The sequence below is a fragment of the Octodon degus genome, unplaced genomic scaffold (assembly GCF_000260255.1).
Source record: "Octodon degus isolate 3935 unplaced genomic scaffold, OctDeg1.0 scaffold00101, whole genome shotgun sequence".
In the NCBI taxonomy this organism is placed as follows: Eukaryota; Metazoa; Chordata; class Mammalia; order Rodentia; family Octodontidae; genus Octodon; species Octodon degus.
Genome location: NW_004524677.1, coordinates 1871494 through 1896101, shown reverse-complemented (window position 1 = coordinate 1896101; position 24608 = coordinate 1871494). Strand labels below are relative to the sequence as shown.

Here is a 24608-nt window from a genome sequence, read left to right as displayed (position 1 = left end):
TCCAAAGATTGGCAGCAAGGTTAATTTTAATTTCCTGTTATTATCAGACAGTATAGTTTGGGCTCTGTTGAGTGACAAATAAACACCAGATTCTCAGTGACTTGCCTCAGATTTATGCAATATTTCGCTTCTCGTCCCTCACATCACAGGGTGATAGATGGCCTCACGCTGTGTGTCCGCTATGTGGCACGGACCTCCTGGAGCACGGTGTGTGGCAGAGGAAGAGTAGGCTGAAAGGCCTGTAGAGAGCCTTGCCCTGCTAGTGGTCTCCATCTTCCCCAGCCACACTGCATTGGCCAGAATCTAATCATATGCCCCCAAACGAACTGTAAGGGCCTTTGAGCATGGAGGGGAGTGCAAGTGCAATTCAGCAGGTACTAATGAGCTCTGCTGGAAGTCGGCGTTCTTCTACAGTTTTCATTCACACTACACAAACCAAATTTTCATAAATGTGCGAGTATTAGAGACAATTTCATTTTTACAGCATTATCTCCAAAGTAATACACTCCACAAGCAACGCCCGCACATCTGAATGTTGTTAGATCTTTCCCAGATATGCAGCCGTTCTGCTTCCTGCCCTTGTCTTCAGTTCCCAGGATGCTCAGGTGGGGGCACCTGTAATCTCTTGATTTCTTTCCCATCCAACTGCGTACGTTTAGTAGTGTTCCTGTTTTGAAAGAAAAAGCAAGGTTAAAAAAAAAAAAAAATCAGTCAATCCTAATGCTTTCTTTCAGTTTTGCCCTTGTCTTTCTTTCATTGCAACCCAGGACCTTTACCATTACTGCAGATTTGCCCCTCTGGATGTCTGGACGGTAGTTCTCAGAGTCCTTTCCTCTGGCTTTTCTCCCTTCCTTTTCTGCAGTGGTTCCTGCTGTCAGTTTGCCTTCTTTAGGGCTTAGTATCTATTTTCACTAAGTAGATATGTCATAAATAAAAATAGAGAAATATGCACATTGACCATCAAGTGATTAAGAATTCATACTCTGGAGTCTGTTTGGGTTTGCATGTTCCACGACTGCTATCTGTGTATGCTTGAAATTTATTTCTTTTTTATTTTTATTTTTATTTTTTTTTTGCGGAACCAGGGATTGGACTCAGGCCCTTGTACTTGCCAGGGAAGCACTTATTCCACTGAGCCATCTCCTCAGCCCCTATGCTTGAAAATTAATCATTTCCTTTTTGGTCTAGTTTCTTCATCTATGAAATAAGGAGAGTAACTGTATCAAATTGATGGGATGTTTGTGAGACTAAAATAGGATCTGTATGTATGTATGTATGTATGTATGTATGTATGTGTCTATCTATCTTACTGTGTATTAGCACAGTGGCATATGGTAAATATTTTTATGTGCTTCTACTTTTAAGACAAAATTTCTCCTGAGCTCTACCTTTTCAATTTAATATGCAGTCTCTCAATCTGCTATGTACCTTTCTATATAAAATGTGTCCTTGGGAGTTTTATGATCACCTCTTAATGTAAGCAAGGCAGAAATCGCACCCGCTCGTGACAAGGCATTTCAGCAGCGTGGAGTGGGTGTGTCCTAGTGGGTGCGTTCTGGCTCTGCACCTTTCAGATCTTGAGAGCTGCTTCTCCTCATGCATAAAAGGGAATTATCACAGTGGTTTGCCAAAAATAACTGTTCCAAAGCTTGCATGAAATAATTCACAGGAAATACTAACCAGTACTCCTGGTACATCACAAATGATCAATTAATATTAATGTTCTGATTTACATTTTTCTAAAATTTTTATAATCTGTTATACATTGAAATCTGAATTACTTAATGTGTCTAATGTGGTTTTGTGCTTCGCTGTTTTTGTTTGCTTGCTTTGTCATTGTTATTGGCACTGACATGACAACTAGTTTGTAATTTTTTTTTAAAAAAGTCATTGAGGCATGTGTGTTTCAAAGCCTGGCTTCACTGTGTATGTGTGTGTGTGTGTGTGTGTGTGTGTGTGTGTGCATTTTTGGTATTGTGAACTGAACCCAGGACCTCACACTTGTAAGGTGTACACTCAGACTCAGCTACACCCTAACCATTCTTCTCTTATGCTTTGTCTGTATTTATAAAATATCCAAGCTAGGAGCTAAAAGGTGCTCAATAGATACCCACTGTGACATTCATAATAGTTCAGGCCATATCTTAGTCTTATTACCTGCAAAAGATAGGAGCAATGGGTATTTAAAAATATTGGTGGAAATTTGTTTTTAGACTCTATAAACTAGATTTTTTTTTTTAAAAGCAAAATATTTTACCTTTCTGGATGTTAGTCTTACTGTATTAAATGTTGAGATTTCTGGAATGTTCAGAATTGCTATTTACATTAACTAATTATTTTCTAAATTATTTTTATATAGCAGAGTCTCCCCTAAAAACTAAGCTTTTTGATGATAATGAGGATAATGCTGATGTGTATGAATTAGGCTGTTTGTATTCACTGGTATGTGCTATGCTGTTGTAGGCATTTTCCTGCGAGCTTTCTCCTTTCTGATATATGCAGTTCATTTATTTTATACTTCTCAGTCCTAAATTTTAGTAATTGCAAAACATCTCTGTAGCATGGGGTGAAAAAACATGCAAATGTGTTTTTTGAGTATCTCTGTTAGTACTTTAAGAATCTTGTACTTTTTCTTATTAAAAATCCATGATTTGCAATTTAATTTGAAAAGTGCATTGTAGAACTGGGAAAGTAATAGCAGTACACTATTAAAGGCTTTTTCTTTAAATTCTAGAACAAGTTAAACTGGGTAAAATAATGACAGAAATTGAATACGTGAGTAAAAAAATGGAAAAAGAAAAGCAAGAGAATGCTGCGAAGTCCAGGTAAGGTATAATCAGATAATCCATCATATCTCTCTCTCTCTCACTGTGTGTACTTATGGATTTATATATTACTCCTCTTCTTTGCCAGTATTCCCTCACCATGGTCATAGGTCTTGAGCTCTATCTGTGAGCATGCCATGCACAAGGCTAATTTATCTTTTTGCTTGAATTTTTCAGAGCATATCAATTATCAAAATTTTAGTTTTCAGTTCAATTAACTTTTGAACTGAAGGATGTCTGAGTAGTTAAGTGAACCATCTGGGTTTTACAGTGCATAAGCTCACATCCAATTTGTGTCTTTCTTGAGAAAAAATGCCATATTTTATGATAATATTACATAAGTTTGGAATTTTAATAACTCTCTTGCTGCAATTATGGTGAAGAGTAAGTTATAATTTCTCCCTTTAAATCTAATAATTAAAGGTTAGTCTTTTCCTAACAGAAGGTGAGGCTGGTGCTACAGAATATAGTTCGAAAGCAAGAAGTTTGAGCAAGGCTTCTGCTTTCCAAAGTGTCTGGAGATTGGTCCGTTACATTTTTCATTTATTCTACAGAATAGCCTCACCATTTTTAAGATAACTTTAAAATTGTGCATGCAACCTTTGACCTCAAGGCTCCAGGTAGACTCCACAGTGCAGCAGCATGTTTCGTAAGAACCTATGTAATGTAGACTGTAAGCACTTCCCTGTTAAAATGTATTTTGCATTGCTTCATTTTACCCTAATTCATTAATATAACATGTTCAGAAATTTGGGGTAATTGGTATAACTATTAAGAATAGGAATTTGAGAAAACACTGTTGTAGCTAAAGAATGCCTTGGGTCTCCCAGCATTTGTGCTATGAATTGTGTTGAGCCCTAAAATATTCCCACTCAATATAATCATTTTTTTGGCTTAAGTGTAATTTAGTAATCAAACTTAGAAGAGTAGAATATATGCACACTTCAGTACTGGAGGTTTGATTTTATCTGTACTAAGGGAAGATACTAGTTAAGAGGAAAATAAATTATTGTTTTGGGAATCAAACAGTTTAAAAATTTTCCTTTCTGTTTTTATCCAGTTCTCGCATTGTTCTGGCAGAGTGCGAGGAGTGGAGAGTTGCTAATAAAGCAAGTTAATCAAGTAGCTTAGAACTTCAAATAAGTGTGAATAAGTAGAAAAGTTAACTGAACTCATCCTAAAATCATTTCCACCACACTATTTAGGCAAGGCCAGTGATCAAGGGAAGAATAACAGGGATGTCAGGCTAAGTGGGGCACTTGCTAATAATAAATCTGATCAGGTGCGAGATCTTTCATCACAGTGCCTCCCTCAGGAGGGCTGACTAGTCCTTAGAGAATTGTTTCTTTATAATTGGTGGAAGAGAAAGGCCTGCTGACACCCTGATTTCCCATTTTTAATGACAACATGTCCTGCTTAATGAGGAAGATCACCCCCCTTTGAAATTAAGAGCCAATGCCTGCACTTCAGAGGCAGCCAGTGCACAGAAAGCCTGGACTTCACTCCACCTGGGCTACCTCATTTTTATTTATGGCCAGTTTACGGCAGTAACTTGTTTCCTACTGTAGCAGTTAGCTTCATTTCATTAATGTGAGAAGTGTGGTGTGAACGCCAGGGAAAGGACAGAAAGCGCTTGGGGACGTGGCGACTTGGGTTTCCTGGAAACCCGCGTTCACATAGATTTTTGTGAAAAAGGGTCATCAGTCTGAAATTTTTATTGAAATTGAGTTCTCCACACGATGAAAATAAGAAAACTTGGCAGTGAGGATATAAGCAAGAGAAGAAAAGTAATCAGTTAGGAAATCGAAAGGAGGATTTTTAACAATTAGGCTGTAGGAGTAATTAGGACAAATTACCTAGCTCATTTTGAGACTCTGGGATGGCTTCTGCTGAAGTCATAAAAACCCCTGTAAACTACTTCCAGGTCTCCTCAAGATGCTGTGACAGTACAAATGTGAAGGTGACACACATGGTTTTATGTAGACCATAAAATATTTGCTAAACCAGAGAAATTTTCTTGAACAAAATGTGAAGAAATGTGACAGACTCTTATAAATATGTGATTTCTTTTTTCATATTTTTCTTTTGACCTGAGGAGAGAAAAACATGTAGAATATTTCTCCAATTTCTTTAAGCTTAAGAAAAGGTAGCTATTCAATATACCTTTAAATCCTAAACTCAGAGATTGTCGTACATTAAACTACTCTTTCAGGACAGTAACAGTAGATGAGATTATATTCTAAATGTTAATTTTCCATCAGTGAAATTCACTTATTATTTATTAGTGCAGATTTTTTATTTGCTAGTATTTAGTGCATTTCAAAGAATAATACCTGCATTTCTGTCAACACAGATCTATAATTCAGGCAAGACAGCCCGTACTTTTTTCCATTTCATGATTAGTGAGAGTTTCTTAGGCATTGCATCCTAATCTGTTTAAATTATTCTGATCAACTTAATTAAAAAAGGAGGATATTATGAAACAGTGATAGTGTGTCTCATGGCATTCTAATTGTATTGAGACAACTGCTTTTTCACCTTAATGTTTTTAAGTATCTGGCTCAAGTGAATGAATTATCCAAATCAGAATCTTTCTCTACTTGTGAATCTTGGAAAATGTCATTAGTTCTAATTTAGAGATTAAATGATACTTGGGCATGGGCCGCATACTGTATTAAACTAGGCCTGATTACTATCTCTGCCCCACTGAGTAGTATATAAGAAAATTCTAAAATTCCAAATAGTAGCTTTGCTAAACTACTGATGTGACCATTTTTCCTTGACAAGTTTAGGGAACACCTCAGTCCTCTGGTCAAATCCATAAAAATGTCTATGAGTGACAGTTAAACTAATGACTAAGCATATCATTTATTTATTAGTGCTATCAAGAGGCTACTCTTAATCAAATTTGAAACTCTGAATGGGACATTCACAGTTTCCTTCCTTATACACCTTTGTTTCTTGATCAAGAAAGGATGTTTTAAAAATTCTCAAAACTTCTTTAACATTTATGTAACATTTGGACTTGCAAATTTATCATAGGTGTCTATATTAAGAAAAAAATAGGCAATTGAACAAATATGAATGCTCAAAGATTTTCATCCTGGTCTGTAAACTGCCAGTGCATTGAGTCAATACAATGGAAGGCCAAAATATAATTGGCTAAAATAAAAATGTGCTTCCCAGAACATTTTAAAACATATCCACTTAACATAATGTTAAATGCAAAATATTGGTTGTAAATTTCATATGTATTTAGGTACACATACACAGAAAATTATTGGATATATTCTATATTAGCTGTGACAAATGAAGTTAGTACAAAACATAATTTATGTAGCCCCATTTCCTGACTTCAAATCCTGGCTGTATTGATTCCCAGCTGAGGCAGTGACTTTACGCTACTTAATCCTTAAGTGTTTTGGTTTCTTCACTCATATAATGAGTATAGTCGTAGTAAATACAATCTCTAGATGTTTGTGGGGATTAAATCAGTAACACAGGTAGCAGGCTTAGAAGTGTCCAGCTTATAGGAGCTTTTAAAGGATTGCAGTTATGAGGAAAACATCAAGTTGATGAGATTAGGGGTGATTTTTTATTTTCTTTCATTTTGTTTATCTACCTTTTGTAAAGTTTCCTTGTGATACTAATTCCTGATTCAGTTGTCATAATTAAAGGTCTTTAAATCATGTTAGGAAAGTTTGTTATTTCAAATTTCTCTTAAAATAATGAAGAAATAGATAGGATTCTTATTAATTATCCACAGTTTTATTAGATGGGGCAACTTTGACCAGTAGATATTCCCATTTGTTATTCATGTTCAGAAACAGAAAAATTAGATATTTTCTTTCCGCTCAATAATAAATGTTTACTTGGCAAGTCACGGAGGGTGTAACAAGTCTCCATCCTGTTGATTGGAGATTCTGATACTAATATTTAATCTTATAACATTAACCCTGAAGTTTCATATTGTGAGATAGACATTGTTAAGTCTAGCTTTTTCTTTTACACGCAGAATGATTGAGTCATTCTATGCCCTGCCCAGACATTCAGTTGTGCTTTTGCCTCCCGTCCCCTCCGTGAGTCTTCAGAAAGGACCCGGTAAGTTCCACTACGTCACTGCGAGTAGCAGTGCAGCGCTGTTTGCCAATTCATACTCATGTGCAATACAAAAATCAAACAAGTAAGGCAGAGCGTGTATTCCCTTTATATTTCATTTCAAGAACTATGTCAAAAGATATATAGAGGGCCAGCCAAATAACTCAGTGGATTAAAGCACCTGCAAGCAGGTACAGGAGCTGGGGATTCAGTACCTGGCCCTGCCATGCCAGCCCGCCCCTGGGTCTCCCTGAGATGGTGACTGAGACTGGGCGTGGTGGCACATGTCTGTAATCCCAGCACTTGGGAGGCTGTAAACAGGCGAATCACTATGAGCCTGATCTAGTAGTGAGACCCTGAACACCCTGTAGACTCTTCCCTAAAATGCAGAAAAAAGATAGATACATATTTTATATATTTATTTAAATATAATATATATTGCATTTATATTATTGCATATATTTTTAAAGACCAAAAAATGGCAAAACCTCATTAGAAATGAAGCAAAATTTCATTAAACAAAGTAATTGGAATTGAACAATGGTTGTTGTACTGCACAATTCTATCTTCACATTAGTTGTTTAGGTTACCAGAAAAAAGATATATTTTTGACAACAATGGCTAATAACTTTTGACTGGAATTTTATGAAATGTGTGTGATTATTGAAGGTTATAGGAAATTACAAAGATCAATTTTTATAACTTAGCAAATTTCTCTATGGTTGAGTCATATTTGTTTTAATTCTTCAAAACAAAGTATGTATGATTCTTTGAAGTCCTCCAAGTGTGATTAAGAAACCCTCTGGGTCGTGGAGAACTACCTAAAGACCTAGCAGGCTATTGACTCAAAGAAATTATTTCTTGGATTTTCTTCTTTTTAAGTTGTTCTTCATGTTCTTGGACTTCAGGCTGTCGTTAAGAGAAAACTCTTCTTATACAGTGGGATTCTGACTGCTTTTGGAAGAAATTTTCAAGTTTGCAGAATAAACTTCTCCTTGCATTCTCAAGGCATTGTTGCATAAAATGCTATTTTACCAATTAAAATGTTATGCAATTTTACTGTTTTTAAGGTCTTTAATTTATTTCTACAGGGTCTCACTATGCAGCTTGGACTCAGTGATCTTCCTGTCTCTGCCTCCTCAGTGCTGAGATTACAGGCATGCACCACCTCACCTGGTTTCAGTGGCCAGCAAGGCATGCCCAGGGTTCTGGGAATCAAACTCAGGTCCTTGCACTTACCAGAGAGGTGCTTAGCTACTGAGCTATCTCCCCAGCCCCAATTTTACCATTCTTTGTCAAGCATGAATTGGAAACTAAATTCCCAACTTAGTATTTATGGACTACATTTTTATTAATCCAAGCAGTGTTTGATACGACTGTTAAAATGTATAAATATAATATAATCTGAAAGTCATACTTTAGGTCCATTTTAAGAGTTTGGTTGTTATGCTGGTCCTTAGCTAAATTCTTTTAATACTTTGATTGGGCAGTTTGAGTTTCCAGGGTAATGTAAGAGTGTGTGTATGTTAACAGCCTAGAACTAAATGTTTGCACATAGAAATAAATACTGGCAAATATTCACACAAAGAGTACAGCATAATGAGTATAACAGTTTTAGTAGATAATAATTTTGGAAATCCGTTAATTCTATAAATTGAGGCCTGCAGGTCCAGTAATTCTTTGACATTCAGATTTTATTCGAGTTTAAGACTATCTAAGGGATGATGAAAACCTTTACTTTCAAATCTCACATCTCAGAAATCTCATATTTTCAACTTGTAGGGGAGCTTCTTAATGCATTGAATGGGTAAGCAATTCCCATGGTTTAAATCAATGTTGAAATCCATATAAAAATATATATGTAGGGGCTTAACCCTTGTTTAATATATATATTAACCCTGCAGGAGATTAACCCTTGTTTATTTAATGTTTCAAAAAAGAAAGAAATTTCCATTGAAAGAATACACTTCTTAACTGCAGATTGTTGTAAAATTGAGTGAAACCAAATAGCAGGATAGCAGTCAGTGATGATTTTTGAGATTTGTTAAAGATTCTGCTCACACAAAAATGCTCTGTTGAAGTGTCAGAAATATTTACCAGGAGAATCAACTTCTTGAAGACTGAACACTCTCCATACCTATTGCAGCATCAGGCACATAGAAAGCATTAGTCAATGTTGAATGAATGAATGGGCATAAATTAAGAAAAGAAGCCAAGAAATGAAGCAGTCTTTTATGTATAGGTGTGTCTTTTTTGCATAGATTAAAACTTTGCAATTGCTGAAAGACAAAAAGATTCTGGGAAAGTAATATACTTGATACTATTTTTATGGGTTGTTTTATACTGATCCTAGGTAGATGGTAGAGAAACCATACCATTAAACTAAATAAAATGTTATATACTTTATATGCTTTAAAACAAAATTGTTGAGCAGATTATTAGTTTTATGATATTATGGGTCTCTCAGTACTCATAATTTCATGGGGAGTTGAAATGTTGAATGTGCAGGAAGTGTAAAAAAATTGCAATGAAAATTATCATTTCCAATTGCTCTTTGGTTGACATTCCTTTTTCTTTTAAAATGAAAAGTACCTTTAATCAAATATGACTAGATGTGTGTCACTATTTATGGTACATAAAGTTTTATTTTTTTTGGTTTCCAGTTAAACCATTCTTTGATAATTGTAACTTATTTTTATCAGTTCAAAAATATCTGAAGACTGTGACTAACAACTTATTTTGTAAAAATAAAATGTGAAAAATGTTAATTTTTCTTTTTGAATAATCTCAGCGTATTCCTCATTTTGTGTCTTCTTGGAGTGTTGGGATTTTTTTCATGGATGAAAAATAATGAAAAATTTTAAAATCCTGTTACAACTTTTAAGTTTATCTCAAGGCTATAGTCTAAAACATCTGTACAACAAAAGCTCTTTGTGCACATCAGTGTTATAACTCTGTAGTTTAGCTGGCTATCGGTTCAGCAAATGTGTGAAACATTTATTCAATGACAAAATGAACTTAACTAGTATGAAAATGTGGAGCTTGGCATTTTTTTAGAGGTAAATAGTGATTTACTGGGCTCTTAATATTGTCCAACTTTTAAAATTATGAATAATAATGACCTTTATGAAAAGCAAAACAAAAGAAGATTAGAGCATAGGAACTGACATTTTAATTTCTATTGTATATATTCTGATCTATACCATTTCTATCTCTATTGATCTTTCAATCAATCTATCTATCTGTCAACTATCTATCATCCTACTTATTGGATCCTTGACTTTTAAAGCAGCTTAATGTAGTGTTTAAAAGTGAAGGAACTGGAGTTCCTTTAATGAGGTTAGAATTCTAATTGTACCAGTTTCTAGCTGGAAGCCTCATTCCAGTTACTTAATTAGATAATAATAACAGCAACAGAGTGTTTAGATAATGCTTCCAAGTGCATGCTTTACTTCTTGGTGCTTAATAAAATCGCAATTCTTGTTAGTCATAATTTCCTAATTATATATGCATTATAAAGCACAATAGACTAAAAGACTGGTGTTTGTTGGCCTAGCTTTTGCTCCTGATTAAATAGATTGCTAGAATCCCAAGATATGCCTCGTTCTGAGCAGTCACATAATGCGTAGTAGAGATGAAGATGAAGAAAAATCATTTTGTTTTATGTTTTATTCCCCATCCATATTTTCCCTCCCTGGACTCCTACCCTATTGATGTGAAGTCTGCCACTGTGTTTTCTACAGTCTTTCTTTTGCTTTACTTATTTAGTTACTTTCTTGTATAAGAGAAACCACTGATAATTAATTTGTACTGATTTATTTAACCTAACATTCCATTTTCCTTCAAATGAGATGTTTTCATTCTTCTTTATAGCTGGACCATCCTCCTATCTCTGCATATATATGTCTTCATCAGTTTTCTTTATCCTTTCATCTGTTGATGTGCAACCACGTGTGTCTTCTAGAACTTAGCTATCCTGAGTTATTCTGCTGTAAACATGGGTGGGTATTAGCACTGTGGGATGATGCCTTGAACACTTTCAGTAGAGGTACAGCCGGGTCAAATGGAATTCCTATTTTTAAAGTCTCTTTTTAAAAAAATTGTAGCACAGGGTCTACATGGTCTCACGACACAGATGATCCTTCCTGTTTTTCAGCCTCCCAAGCACTGGGATTGCAAGCTTGCACCACCATATTCAGTCTCAGTCACCATTTTAGCGCCCCCTGAGAGCAGGGCTGGCACGGAAGGCCAGGCATCGAACCCCAGCCCCTAAGGAAATTAATTCCTATTTTTAATTTTTGCAGAATCTTTAGAATGATTTCACAGTGGTTGTACTAGCTCCTCATTTTCAATGCTGTTCTCATTCACTGAGGGACAGAAATTCTTCTAACATATACTAGAACAATCCATCTTTTTGTTGTTGTTGTTAATACAGGGTCTATAGGGTCTCACTACATAGATCAGACTCTAGAGATTCTCCTGTTTTCAGCCGCCCAAGCGCTGGGATTACAGGCGCGGGCCACCACGCCCAACTGCTATCTCAGCGCGCCTCGGGGGCGGGGTTGGCACGGCAGGCAGGCTGGGTATTGAACTCCTGGCTCCTGCGTCTGCCTAAGCAGGTACTTTAATTCACTGAGCTGTCTGGACAAACCCCATTTTTTTTTTAGGGTAAATGTTCCATTACATTTAAGGCTATTATTGTACTTCTTCTAATGGAGTTTATTTTCCCCAGCTGACCTGTCAATATGAATCTATTTTATTACTTCCCCCAAAGTGGTAGTGAATTTTCTTTCTTTCCTTTCCCCCAGTAGACCGCATAACTCTCAAGCTCAAGGCCACGTCTTGTTGCCTTGTGTTCTCAACACTCAGAACATGACTAACACATGGGAAACGTTCAGCATTTAACTACATCTAGGAAGCGGGAAGTAAGTGTCTCTGATATTAAAGACAGTAAATCCACGTACTGTCATGACATGCTAGGAGTTATTATTGCTTTACTTTTAGACAACTATGTCGTCTTCCTGTTTTTATATCTTGTATACATTGGTTGTGTGATTGAGCATAGCTACCATTTTGATCTTAAAAAGTTAAATGGAAAAGTAAAAAAAAAAAAAAAAAAGGTCAACAATGATTTGTAGACTACTGATAGTTATTCAATATTATAGTTTTAGAACATAAAACACTCTAAGCCTGTTTTGAGTTCTGTTAATTAAAAATGATGCGTTTTTCCTGCTTAGGCAGAGTGCAGCGGCTGGTGTTCCATCCCTGGCGAGCCATGCAGGCCCCACCCCCGGGGCGTACTGAGACAGAGATTGAGACTGGGCGTGCCTGTAATCCCAGCACTTTGGGAGGCTGAAAACAGGAGAATCACTATGAGTCTGACCTACCTAGTGAGACCCTGTAGACTCAGTATACCCTGTCCTAAATACAGGGAAAAAATGATGTGTTTTTCTCTATGGCAAGTTGCAACACAAATTGAATGAACTGGGAGACATACTGTAGTCCTGTGTTTTTGCTTCCCCTCAACTATGTTTTTGAATCTATTTTATATCTGTGGAGAAGTATTCAGTATTGTGTCTTAAGTAATAGGGAAGCCAAAGTCAGTCATTCTTTGAATTTAATATCCCGGAACAATATTCTAGTGTGATCTAAAATGTACTTTAGGCCAGCGAAAAGCTCTGTTGTCTTTGGATGGTTGAGCTTTGAAGGAGTTTCAAATTTTCCTGTGCAATCCATGAGATGAGTTTAGAATTTAGACAGATGAAGGCAATAACTGTTGAGATCACAAAGCATCCTTTTTTTTTTTTTTTTTTTGCGTGGGTGGGGGGAATGCTTCTGACGTTACTGAATGCTCTGCAAGAGGTAAAATATTTCATTGCTTTTAAGTTGGAATTAATTTATAGCAACTAGTCAAAGAATGCACTCAATTACACAGCAATGGGTATGAAAATGGATTTCCTGGTTTATGGCTTCTCGTTTGTGTCAGTTTGTACTAAGATGTGTCCACCGGGAAATACATGGATGTATGTAAGCAGTGTTTCTCTCAAGCATTTCATTCATATGAATCATTAAACATGAGTTAGTGAGACTGCACTGTCAAAATATACTCCGGTTCTGTTTCTTTAAAGAAATGTCATGGTGGTTTGACCCGGAGGTTTACAAGGGCCTAGCGATTCCTCACAGTGCCATTTATGAAATGCCACATTGATTACGGGTATGATCAGGTTTATAAATCTCTGTGGGAGGGTATCTGAATATTTTTTCCTCTATTCACTATCTAGTATGCTTCTTCTTCAGTATACAGACTAAGGAATTCATGTTATCCACACACAATATATTAATTTACTAATTTACTTAATTGGTTAACTTATTTATAAAGACTATGACTCAGTCTTTAGGATACAAAAGGAAGAATTTATTTCTTAATTTGCTGTTTTTCAAAAGGCAATTTCCTTAACAGATTCATAACCCCCTTTATGCCCAAGGTAGTTTCTAACATAAGTTTAAAAAATTGAGATTAATAATTCATAGCCATGGTGAATTATGCTATACAATACTTCACAAGATTATCTGACTTAGAGAACAGAAAACTAAAGAATGAGAATAAGGATGATAATTTTTTCTACTTTTCTAGTTTTTGGCTTGAATTTCTCTGCAGGGAAAACTTTTGTAGGGAAATATATCAAAAAATATTTAAGGGAATGATCCTTTCTCTTACTGTGTTTTAAAAAATGGGATCATATTGCTTCCTTACCAAAATGGGAAAACACATAGACTAAAAATGTTTATTCCTTCTACTTCTTTATGATTTTAAATCCCTCTTCATTTCATCTCATTGTATTCTTTGCAATGAATCTGCACAGCATGGGTTTTTAAATGGTACGCATAATTTTTAGTTTTCCTGAGAAATACATAATTAAAGACAAATAAGGGGCATATGCCATATTATCCCAAAGTATATCAGTGTCTCAATCTATCTGTAAAAAAATGCTTCCATGATTTATCTTAAGTATTTGTGTAGACATTTATTATTGGATTAATACCTACATGTGGGATTTCTTTGTCAGAGCACAAAATCGTGCTTAGCTACCTGCAAAACCAAACAGTTTGCCTGCGTGGCGGCACCCACGCACTCCTTCTTAGCCACGTAGAGCGAGCACAAGCGAGTAGCCTGCTCCACAGGCTCTCCCACGTCGTGTGCGGCGACTCTCTCTTTCTTAAATTAATTTTATTGAGAAACAAATAGCAATGAGAGAGTTTCAAAACTGATTAGTACGACAGTTACAATAATTAATACATTGCATATGGTTGTCTTCGTAGTCGTTATTCATGGTTCAAGATGCAGACGTGATATCCTGTCCAAACATTATTAATACAAATCTTTCTTCTCATTGAATTAAGAGAAAGTAGCTGTATATCTATCATAACTATTTTGTGTATACAGATGCAAAATGGTCCTTCATTTGTATCCCCTTTTTTTGCTTATTTTTGTCAGAGATGGGTATTCCATTGCCATTTAAATATTGTAGGTGCATTTATTCAAGAGAAGTAATAAAAATAGAAAGGTATAACACAATTAAAAGGAAAGTGAGAACTTAAGGATTAAATAATGAAGAGAGGGCAAGGAGAAAAGCTAGGAAACATGACAGGGGCAAAACCATACGTGTGTATGCACAAGATGATTAAGGCAATGATCCTGAGAATCTTCAGCATGTTTTTGAAATTAGCAGTTAATTGGTAGGATTTTCACCCTGACTGATACCTGTGAACTAAGCAACTTTACTGAAGATAGCAATGTGTAATAGTAGGGTCATGCTTGGAATGCATGTCATTCTGGTCTTTTAAATACCTACTGCTTGTCATGTCATACCAATTACTGCTATACTGTCTCTCAAGTAAATGTTTGTTTAAAAATAAAGGGTAATAAGTGAGTCTCTCATTGTAATGTTAAAGGGGATTTTCATTGGGTTTCATTTTGTATTTTCTTTCCCATGTCTAAGTATTGGTCATTTTCTCACATGCGTATTTTCCCTTTGCCCATCTTTTCTTTGTAAATTATTTGTGTCATCTTATTTTAAAGACTGTATGATTTTTCTTTTTGTTGTTTAGTTACAGGAGTCTCTATATATTCCATTTAAGTCCTTTGCCATGCATTGCATTTAACTGCATTCTGTAGCTTGCCTACTTTTTTCTTTTTTGTTTTTATGGGCAGAGTCATTACTTTTTTTTTTTTTTTGTTTTGTTTTCTTTTGAGGCAAGGTCTACCTATGTAGTACAGGCTGGACTTGAACTCACTTATGCAGCCCAGGATAGCCTTGAGATCATGGTGATACTCCTGCCTTAGTCTCTTGACTGGCAGGGGCATTATTTTCTGTGAAGTACATTTAAAGAATTTTTTAAAGTTATAACTTTAACTTTCTATGTCTTGTATAATGGTTTTTATCTGTCCAAAGCTTGTGGAGATCTACTTTGTTTTCTGGGTCCTTTGTTATTTTAGCTTATATATTTCTCCTATGATCCATCTCAACTTGATTTAAGATGTAATGATTTGTCAGAGATTTTTCTTTTTCTACTGAGCCACTTTATTAATTCTATCTTTGCTATTATGTGTACAGGTCTAATTTAGAACTTTATGTTCTATTTAATTGGTCTGCATATATATATATATATATATATATATATATATATATATTCTTTGGAATTATCACATTATTTAGTACAGTAGCTTTGTGGTAAACTTTAAAGTCTTGTTATGTATCTAGTTTTTTTTGGTTGTATGCTTTTTAGGTTATTTTAACTACTCTTATTTTTTTTTCCAAGTAAATGTTTAGATTTTGTTATTCTACAATCCATGAGTAGAGTGTCCTCCTTGTTTGAAGGTTTTGAAACTATTACAAATGACACCGATACAATTCATTTTTCCAAATGTTCATCCTATCATATAAATTATAATTGATCTTTAAATCAACTTAGTGCATTGTAATATTTTTAAATTATTTTGTTACTCTTGAATTCATTAGGATTTTTGTATACATAATCATATCATCCATGAAAATGGAAATTTTACTTTATTCTTTACAACTTTTACCACTGTATTGATTTATTGATTTTGTGGGTAGCTCTGGAACAATACTGAATAGAAAAAATGGAAGTCCTCAAAACTATAACAAAATTCCCTGAAAAAGTTGATAGACAATGTAAGGAAGACTGATTGAGAATAACTGGGATCAGTGAAGCATGCGAAGATAGCACAAAAGGCCTAAAAAGCTTGTTGACAGAAGTAATTGCAGAAGACCTTCCAGACATGGAAAAAGAACCTGATATACAGCTAATGAAGCATACAGATCTCTAAAGTCATAATTAGAAAAAAATAAACTTATATCAAAGGGTATATGTGGAACTTATGTGACACAAAGAAAATATTTTTATGAGGAAAATTTATATTGATGAATTCCCACATCAGCAAAACTAACTGGTCTCAAATGTATAACCTGATGTTGAACCTCAAGCTTCTAGAAAAAGATGAGCAGGTCAAACTAAATGCACATATAGGGGAGTGAATTATAAAGACCAGAGCTACCAGAAATTAATGTAATTCAGACTAAGAAAGCAATACATAGAATCAGTGAGTCAATTACTTGGTCCTTTAGAGATTAAATAGGCAATTCCTCAGCCAAGGTTATCAATAAAAGGAAAGAAATTATTCATATCCATACAATTAGGAGTGAAAAGGTACAATCACAGTGAATCCTGCAGAAATCAAGAAGGTCGTCAATGCCTACCTTGAGAACCTGTACTCTAAGATGGAAAACTCAAAAGAAATGGACAGATTCCTTCATGCATATGAAGTCACCAGAGCTAAATCAAGAAGATATAAAAATTCTAGAAAACCTAATATCAGTAAATGAAAGTAAAGAAATACATGATTATAAAACCACCATCACTAATAACAACCCTCCACTAGGGTTTGCAAGGTTAACTACTGAATCCTATAAAGAACATTAGCAAACATTAAATGTAAATACTCCTCAAACTCCTTAATGAAACTGAAAGAGAAGTGATCCTCCCAAAGTCATTCCTGGAAGCAAGGATTCTCATGAAAGAGAGCAAAGAAGATATCAGAAAATGAAAAGGTAGCCCCTGTTTTTGGATAGACAGAGCCAGTAGTGAAAATGGCCACACTTCCAAAACTTTTGTACTGATTTAGTGCAATAGTAATCAACATAACAATAGCTTAGCTCACAGAACTAGAGAAAATAATCCCAAAATTTTTAAGGAGCCAGGAGAGAGCTAGAATAGCAAAAGCAGGGGCCGGGGAGGTAGGTGAGTAGAATAAGCGCTTGCCTGACAATTTCCGGTTCAGAACTTGTAGACAATGCATCTGGATATACAAAATAGGATAGATATATAGCTGCTTTCTCTTAATTCAGTGAGAAGAAGGATTTGTACTAATAGTGTTTGAGCAGGATATCATGTCTGCATCTTGTACTATGAATAACTACTATGAAGACAATAATATGCAATGTATTAATTATTGTATCTGTTCTACTAACCTGTCTTGAAACTCTCTCATTGCTATTTGTTTCTCAATAAAATTAATAAGTTTAATTCCTGGTTCTGTAAAAAAAATCTTATAGAATAGCAAAAACAATTCTGGGCAATAAGGAAGCATCCCTGATTTAAAGTTATACTACAAAGCTACCATGATGAGAAGAGCCTGGTTCTAACTAAGAGGCAGACATGAGGACCAATGGAACCAAACAGAAGATGCATAAACAAGCCTAAGCACACTTATGCATTTTTTTTTTATAAAGGGGCCAAACACCTTGACTGGAAGTAAGTTGGCTTCTTTAGTAAATGATGCTAGTAAAACTGTATTGATATTGAACATAGACGTCTATTTTTCACTATGCACTTAAATAAAATCAAAATGGACTGATGATCTAGATATAAAAACAGAAACACTTAATCTGCTAGAAGATAGAATAAGGTAAAACTCAGGAAACGGTCATAGGCAAAGACTTTATGAACAAACCCTGATTGCACAGGAAATATTACAAAGAATCAGCAACTGGGATCATACTAAATTAAAAATTGTCTTTTTTACACACAAGAGAAACCATTAATGCAGTAAAGGGAAAAACCCACAGAGTGGAAAATTTTTACCAGCTTCTCCAATACAAAAAACTGATACCTATAATATATAAAGCCCTCAAGAAAACCATAACAAAAATAAATCCTTCTAAATTTAAAGAATAATCCAAAAATGAATAGACATTTCACTCTGAAATGAGTACACATTTTTCAGATAAGGAAGTGCAAACAGCAAATAAATATATGAAAAAACAATCAGCATCATTTTTGTCATTTCTGAAGTGCAAATTAAAACAAGGCTGAGATTTTCCCTCATGCTGAACAGAATGGCTATTTATTAATAAATTGACCAACAATAAGTGCTGGTGGGACTGTGGGGGATAAAGGAACCCTTTTCCATTGCTGGTTTGTGTTCAAAGTGGTATGACTACTATGGAAATCGGTGTGGAGCTTCCTCAAAAAAATCTAAAAACAGAAGTTCCATTAACACAGCTGTTGCCTTCTAGGCTTTTTTCCCCCAAAGAAATTTAAAAAATTGTATTACAGTAATATATGCATATTCAGGTTTGCAGCAGCATAATTTGTAGTAGCTAAATCTTGAAAATGACCCACATACTCATCAGGAGATGAATGGATAATGTGGTATTTGTATACAGTGGAGTACTGCCGTGCCACAAAGGAGAAACTTGAATGATATTTAGTTTGGTAGGTGGATGCACCTCAAGTCCATAATCTTAAGTGAATGGCTTTCAGGATACTTCATGCTAGCAGCAGTTCACCAACTTGTACTCTGCAGTGTCTGCATGGCAGATAGACCTCAAATTCCTACGTTCTACCTCTAAATTGAGGCAGAGCCTGCTAATATCTATCATGGAAGTGGTTCCTCTCAGCCCCTGCTGCCTTCCATGTCATCAGCCCTTAGTGGAAGCCGTGCATGAGAGCACGAGTGTAGATGCAGATGCCTTGTGCGTCTCAGGCTTCTGAGGATTCCCTGTCACCATGTCTGGTCACAGCTGGGCTTGAAAGACGTATTAGTGTTGGATATTTTCTTCTTGCCTTCCTTTGTAGCAGGGCGTGTTTTTCTCTGTGATCTGCCCAATGTAGGATAGTGTTGATTTTTGATGTCTCTTTGGAGCTGCTTATCAACCATACATTACAGTTTTTATTAGGTTGCATGCCATTTGAATTTTGAAGGTGAGGGAATGTTGATTAAAGATTTCCTGTTCATTTTTTTTAATAAAAAGATTGTCAGTGCAAAGTACTACTGGAATCTGAGGCATATAAATAAAGTTAAGACATCAGCTATGCTTGAGTCTGTGGCTTAGTTAGAATATTAGAAAGCACCTCCCACAACACTGAGCAATGTCTTTTATTCTGTCCCAGTGGTGGAGACTGGGTGTTCTCAGTCTGTAATAATCATATTATTGTATTGTGATCATTGAGTTTTTCACAAGGCATATTTTCTTTAATATTCAAAAGAAAAAAGTCTAAGAATTATTTAACTTTTTAATAATTGAAGTGGGCCTAGGATTAGCTCCATAATCACTCAGTTACATTTCTTTGAATTCCAGTATGCTTTCGTGAGTGGAAAGAAAAGGATAATGTTATTCCCTTTTGACATTGTAAGTTTGTTATACCCTGGGCAAGTGGAGCTCAGGAAGAATGTGTTGTGGGTGGAGACCATAGACAAATGTGTGGAGATGGGCCTTGATTTTCAAGTAAAGGTAAGGTAGCAGGAGGGAATGGATGTGGTGGTTATTAAAACTGTGAAAGTAGATTAAAGAATGAACTTAATTTTATCCTCAAGTCTTAAAATTCCTACTAACATAATTCACATTGTTTTTCTAAAGAACCAAATTTTGCTGAATGTGATCTGGTGGTGTGTAGGAGGAAGAAGACAGAGCATCTGTGAAATATTTTATTAGCACAGTCAGTTTTCAATTATTAGTAATACTAGAAATGGCATCCACATGGCTACCTGAGCTCTGTGGACATCTAAAATACTAAGATATAGAATTTTTATCCTCCTCCCAGGACTTATGTCTTTGGCCTTCTATATATAGCACATAGAAATATGGATTTACATTTTATCTCTGTTTTTCATCTAATGAAAGAAGTGAAAAGAATAGGTAAAAATTACCTAATCCTTAAACCAAATAATTCTAAGTATTGATAGTAAAGGAAATTCCTACTTTAATTCATTCACCAATTTTATTTTGTACATTCATGTGTTATATTTGATATAAGTTCATAGGCTTGTATTTTGTGAGTACTAAGTGCATACATGAAACTTTAATGCTCCCTGGTAATATGATTGCAAGTTATTAGGATTCTATTGGTCACATGTGGATTATACTTAGGCTACAAGTTAGCTCTTTATTATTTCCAGGAGAGTGAAAAAGAATAGGATAAAATACTTAGAATGAACATACAGACATATGCAGGGATAAAGTGCTGTTCTGTAATTATCTTTTTTTTTTAACCATAATCTTCTTTTAAATATGTTGCTTTAATAAGCTTTCAGTAAAGATAATGATACATTAATGAACTTTAGTCTTCTGATAAGCTAATCATTAAAGACAGATGGAAATAACAAACTTGCTTTTCCTTAGGGGATTAGATTCTTTCTTTTGTTGTATAAAATTATCAGTTTATTCTAAATTTGCACAATAATTCTAACTTATGCATAACCTGTAAGTAAATAAAATACCAGAGATTTGTGACCAAACATTTTTTTAGAGAGTGATGTTTTCTGAAGCTTCATCATTCCTTCACAGTACAAAGCAAGTGCATCTTAACTGTAGAGTTTCTGAAAAGCTGTTTATTCAAGTTATGTTCCTTGCGAAGCACATGCAAATTATTTGCAGTGACTGAACATACGTAGGAAGGCGTCACTGAAAGTCATCCCCTTATCCCATGGGCATTCCAAGTTCCATCCCAGTGTTGGGATTATCTGTCAGCTTCAGAGAGCATTGGAGAAGTTGCTTAACCTTTGAGCTAACACAGCCTGCATCTGTTAGCATTTAGAAACTGCTATAAGTTCTGATGTTATTGGATTGTTTCTATGGTGCAGACACCAAAATAGGCAGAGTTGGAGCCAAACAAGTCCATGTCCCTTCATGGCCCAACATGTGTTTATCTCAGGTCCAAGGACTGTTTGTTTCCTAATCTTTATGTTCAAATTGAGCTCAGGTTGCAAGACTGGTTTTACAAACCACAGTTTGTCAGAAACTATCACTTTTCACATTTTTATACCTTTAATTTATGCATATTTTGCTTTTATATTGTAAAACAATTCATAAACACAACTTATTGTTGAAAAAAAATCAAATGCTTGATATACTCAAATTTGCTTAGCCAATTTCTTATTACATGAGTATTAACATTATTTCCATTTTTATTTTTGGGCCAGGGCTTCACAACCACCATAAATTTTTGGGCTAAAACTGCCTTGTTTTAACATATATTTATGAACATCAGCAAGATTTATTAAGGTAAAAAAATGGCTAAGCAAAACCAACAAAAGGAAAAGACACATGGGATGAAGTCCAGAGGAAACTAGGACCAAATTTCCAATATTCCTCTTGCAGAGAAGCCACGCAGGATGCATTTAATTCCTCCAGAAATGAATCATGTCTCCTTAAATGGAGTGCTACATTCATGAGAAGTGAATCAGAAATTCAATACACGAGTTTTACTGAGGCCTCTTTACATAGGTGCTCTCTGCTTAGCATGTACCAACATCTCAGAGTTCTTGTAGGAAAACAGGTCTTTGGCATAAACTATAGTGCTTATCATCTAGCAAAAGATTTTTTTTAAATCAGTGCAATAGCACCCACAGGTCAACACTGCAAACAGAGCTTGCGAAGAATAGCAGTCTGATGCTTGCTGGCTATTAATGTAAGATAGTGCAATAAACACCTTTGTTAATTTTTAGTCACATTTCAGATTATGTCCTTAGGAAAAATTACTAGAAGTGGTACTATACAAAAGTACAAACTTTTAAATGAGCTTTGTTACTGATGAATTGCTTTCCTAAAAGTCTATTCATATTTTCATTTTCATTTGGAAATACGAATTTGCTTTTAATTTTTTTTTTATTTTTTAAAATTAATTTCACTGAGAGAGAAATAGAAATGAGACACTCTCCAAACAGGTTAGTAGGACAGTTACAATAGTTAATGCATTGCATATTGTTGTCTTCGTAGTAGTTACTTATAATGCAAGACACAGACATGATATCTTGTCTAAATGCTATTAGTTCAAAGCTTTTTTCTCATTGAACTGGGAGGAAGTAGCTATATATCTATGCTAACTATTTTGTATACACTAGGGCTATGTTTGGATTGCCTGTCATTCTGATCTTCTAAAAGCATACTGCTTCTAATGTCATATCAGTTACTGCTATACTCTCTTTCAAGTAAATGTTTATTTTTTAAGAAGGTAATAAATGAAAACAAAAGACAAGAAAAAATGTCATAGGAAATATGAATTTGGGAATCAAAATCTTCACTAAAAGTTTTAAGAGGTAGATGGTCCAAATAAAATATATAAATAAACTTAGAAGAATCAATTTTTTTAAAAAAATTAAAATTGTATGAAACAAAAGAGATGGATGGTTCTTCAAGGGGTACTTGTTGGCAGAAGGTGAAGTGCTGAGGAAACAGCCATTGAAATATCAACTACTTTCCCAGGACTTCTGTCTCTTTTTTTGCTTAGAAAGTGGTAATTTCACTGCTACCTGTGAAATATGTATCATGTAATTCACTTTAAACTTCCTGTGTTGAAAAAATCATTGTGTATTTTGTGGAGGGGTTAGTGCAGGGCTGAGCAGCGCCCTGGATGTGGCTCCTGTCCTGGGCTTCGCAGTTTTCTGCCCTCAAGCACTGTGTTTGCTGTAGCGCTTTCTGGTAAAGATGCCAAGGAAGCTGCCACCTAGGACGTGTTTGTAGGTGACAAATTCAGATAGTTACCCTTGGATTGAAGGAGTTAATCCGTGATAGACTGGTAACTGGAGCTTGCTTTTCTTATTACCAATGTTCACTTCCTAAGGCCTGGATGAAGTTTTCTAAATCTACTTTGACAGAGCAGGCTAGAAAGGGAATAAGATCTCTCTCTCTCTCTCTCTCTCTCTCTCTCTCTCTCTCTCTCTCTCTCTCTCGTATTTAGTACAGGGTCTCACTACACAGATTGGACTCGTAGTAATCTTTCCTGTTTTTCAGCCTCCCCAGTGCTGGGATTACAAGCTTGCACTGCCATGCCCAGTCTCAGTCGTCCTCAAGCGTGCCCCGGGGGCGGGGCTGGCATGGCAGGAATATAATTTCTGATTCTTTTACCATGCCATCGTCCACTTCCCACCTTTCACCACTAGAATGGTTATTCCACTAAAGGCAAATGTAAATAATATGCTTATTTTCATATTTTTTTGTTAAAAGAAACTTTTAAAAATTATATGTATTTCCTCAAGAGCAAACTGTCCATTTTTAGAAAAAGTAAAATTTTGGCCTCAACCATAATGTTGAATGACATAAATTAGACAAAAAAGCTTGGATATGACATGATTTATCTTATAGGGGAAACCCCAAGTATAAAGAGCAAAATGAAAGGTAGAAAATAGGAAATGGGGAGATAGGTTTTTTTCAAAAGGAAGGGGATCAAAAGAGGGAAGAGAGAGATGGAAGGAGAAGAGAAGGGGATATAAAAAGAGCTTAGATATGTTATACATGTGGACACCTTCCCCCAAAGAATGGACTCACTATGTATGGTAAAATGTACTAATAAAAAAAAGAAATTGGAAAAACCATGTTCTCATTCTAATGCTTCTCTAGAGCTAAGCCTTCCTAAAGTTCTATATTACTTTTTCCAGACTTTCATTTCAATTTGTTTTGCCTATTTTTGCCTGGAAATTAGACTTATTTTCTTCAAAGTTGCAATAAGTTTTGATTAACTTTAGGCCAATTGGATAATACAAAACTTTGTCATAAAAATATGACAGTCACGGAGTATTTTAGCACTCAGGGGACATCATTATTAAACTTGGGTGTATCTTCTGTGTTTTCCAGGTACACACTTTTCTCAGTTAATCTGTCCAATACCATGTAAACGCTCAGAGATTGCCCCACGTTACAGCGAGCTTTGTGAAGGGAACACCATGATTCAGATCACTCAGCTCGAGTTGTTAAAAAGGAGAAAAACCTTCTTAAGACGTGAGAGTGAATACAGCCACCCAGTGTTCCTTGTTGTTCTACTTTTATTTATTAGGTGTCAGAGTACACATTCTACACAAAACATGACGATTAACCATTGTAAGCGCCTGACACAACACGGCGCTTACTAGTGTTTGATAAACATGGAACAAGATCCCGTTTGAAAGTTCACTTTATGCTTACTGTGAGATCAAGTTATACTCCAGGAAACAAGGGGCTCAGTGTTTGGGAAAGCCTAATATGGAGAGAAGACGTTCAGCTAGAACCAGGCAGGACCAACTGCTAAGTCCACGTCACAGGATGCTTGTACTGCACGTTATCCTGCAGGAACTGAGCATACTCTTTATGGGAAAGAGCTTGGGATCTTTTTACTATACTTTCTTTC

General features: G+C 35.4%; 1 protein-coding gene across 1 annotated transcript in view; it reads left to right on the top strand.

Annotated features, from left to right (window-relative positions):
- Positions 1-24608, top strand: part of Iqcm (IQ motif containing M) — a 471351-nt gene that overhangs the window by 79972 nt on the left and 366771 nt on the right. The window contains exons 4-6 of the mRNA XM_023723694.1: positions 2735-2825; positions 6841-6880; positions 22983-23013. Coding sequence (XP_023579462.1) covers positions 2735-2825; positions 6841-6880; positions 22983-23013 — 162 coding nt within the window. The remainder of the gene's footprint in view (positions 1-2734; positions 2826-6840; positions 6881-22982; positions 23014-24608) is intronic.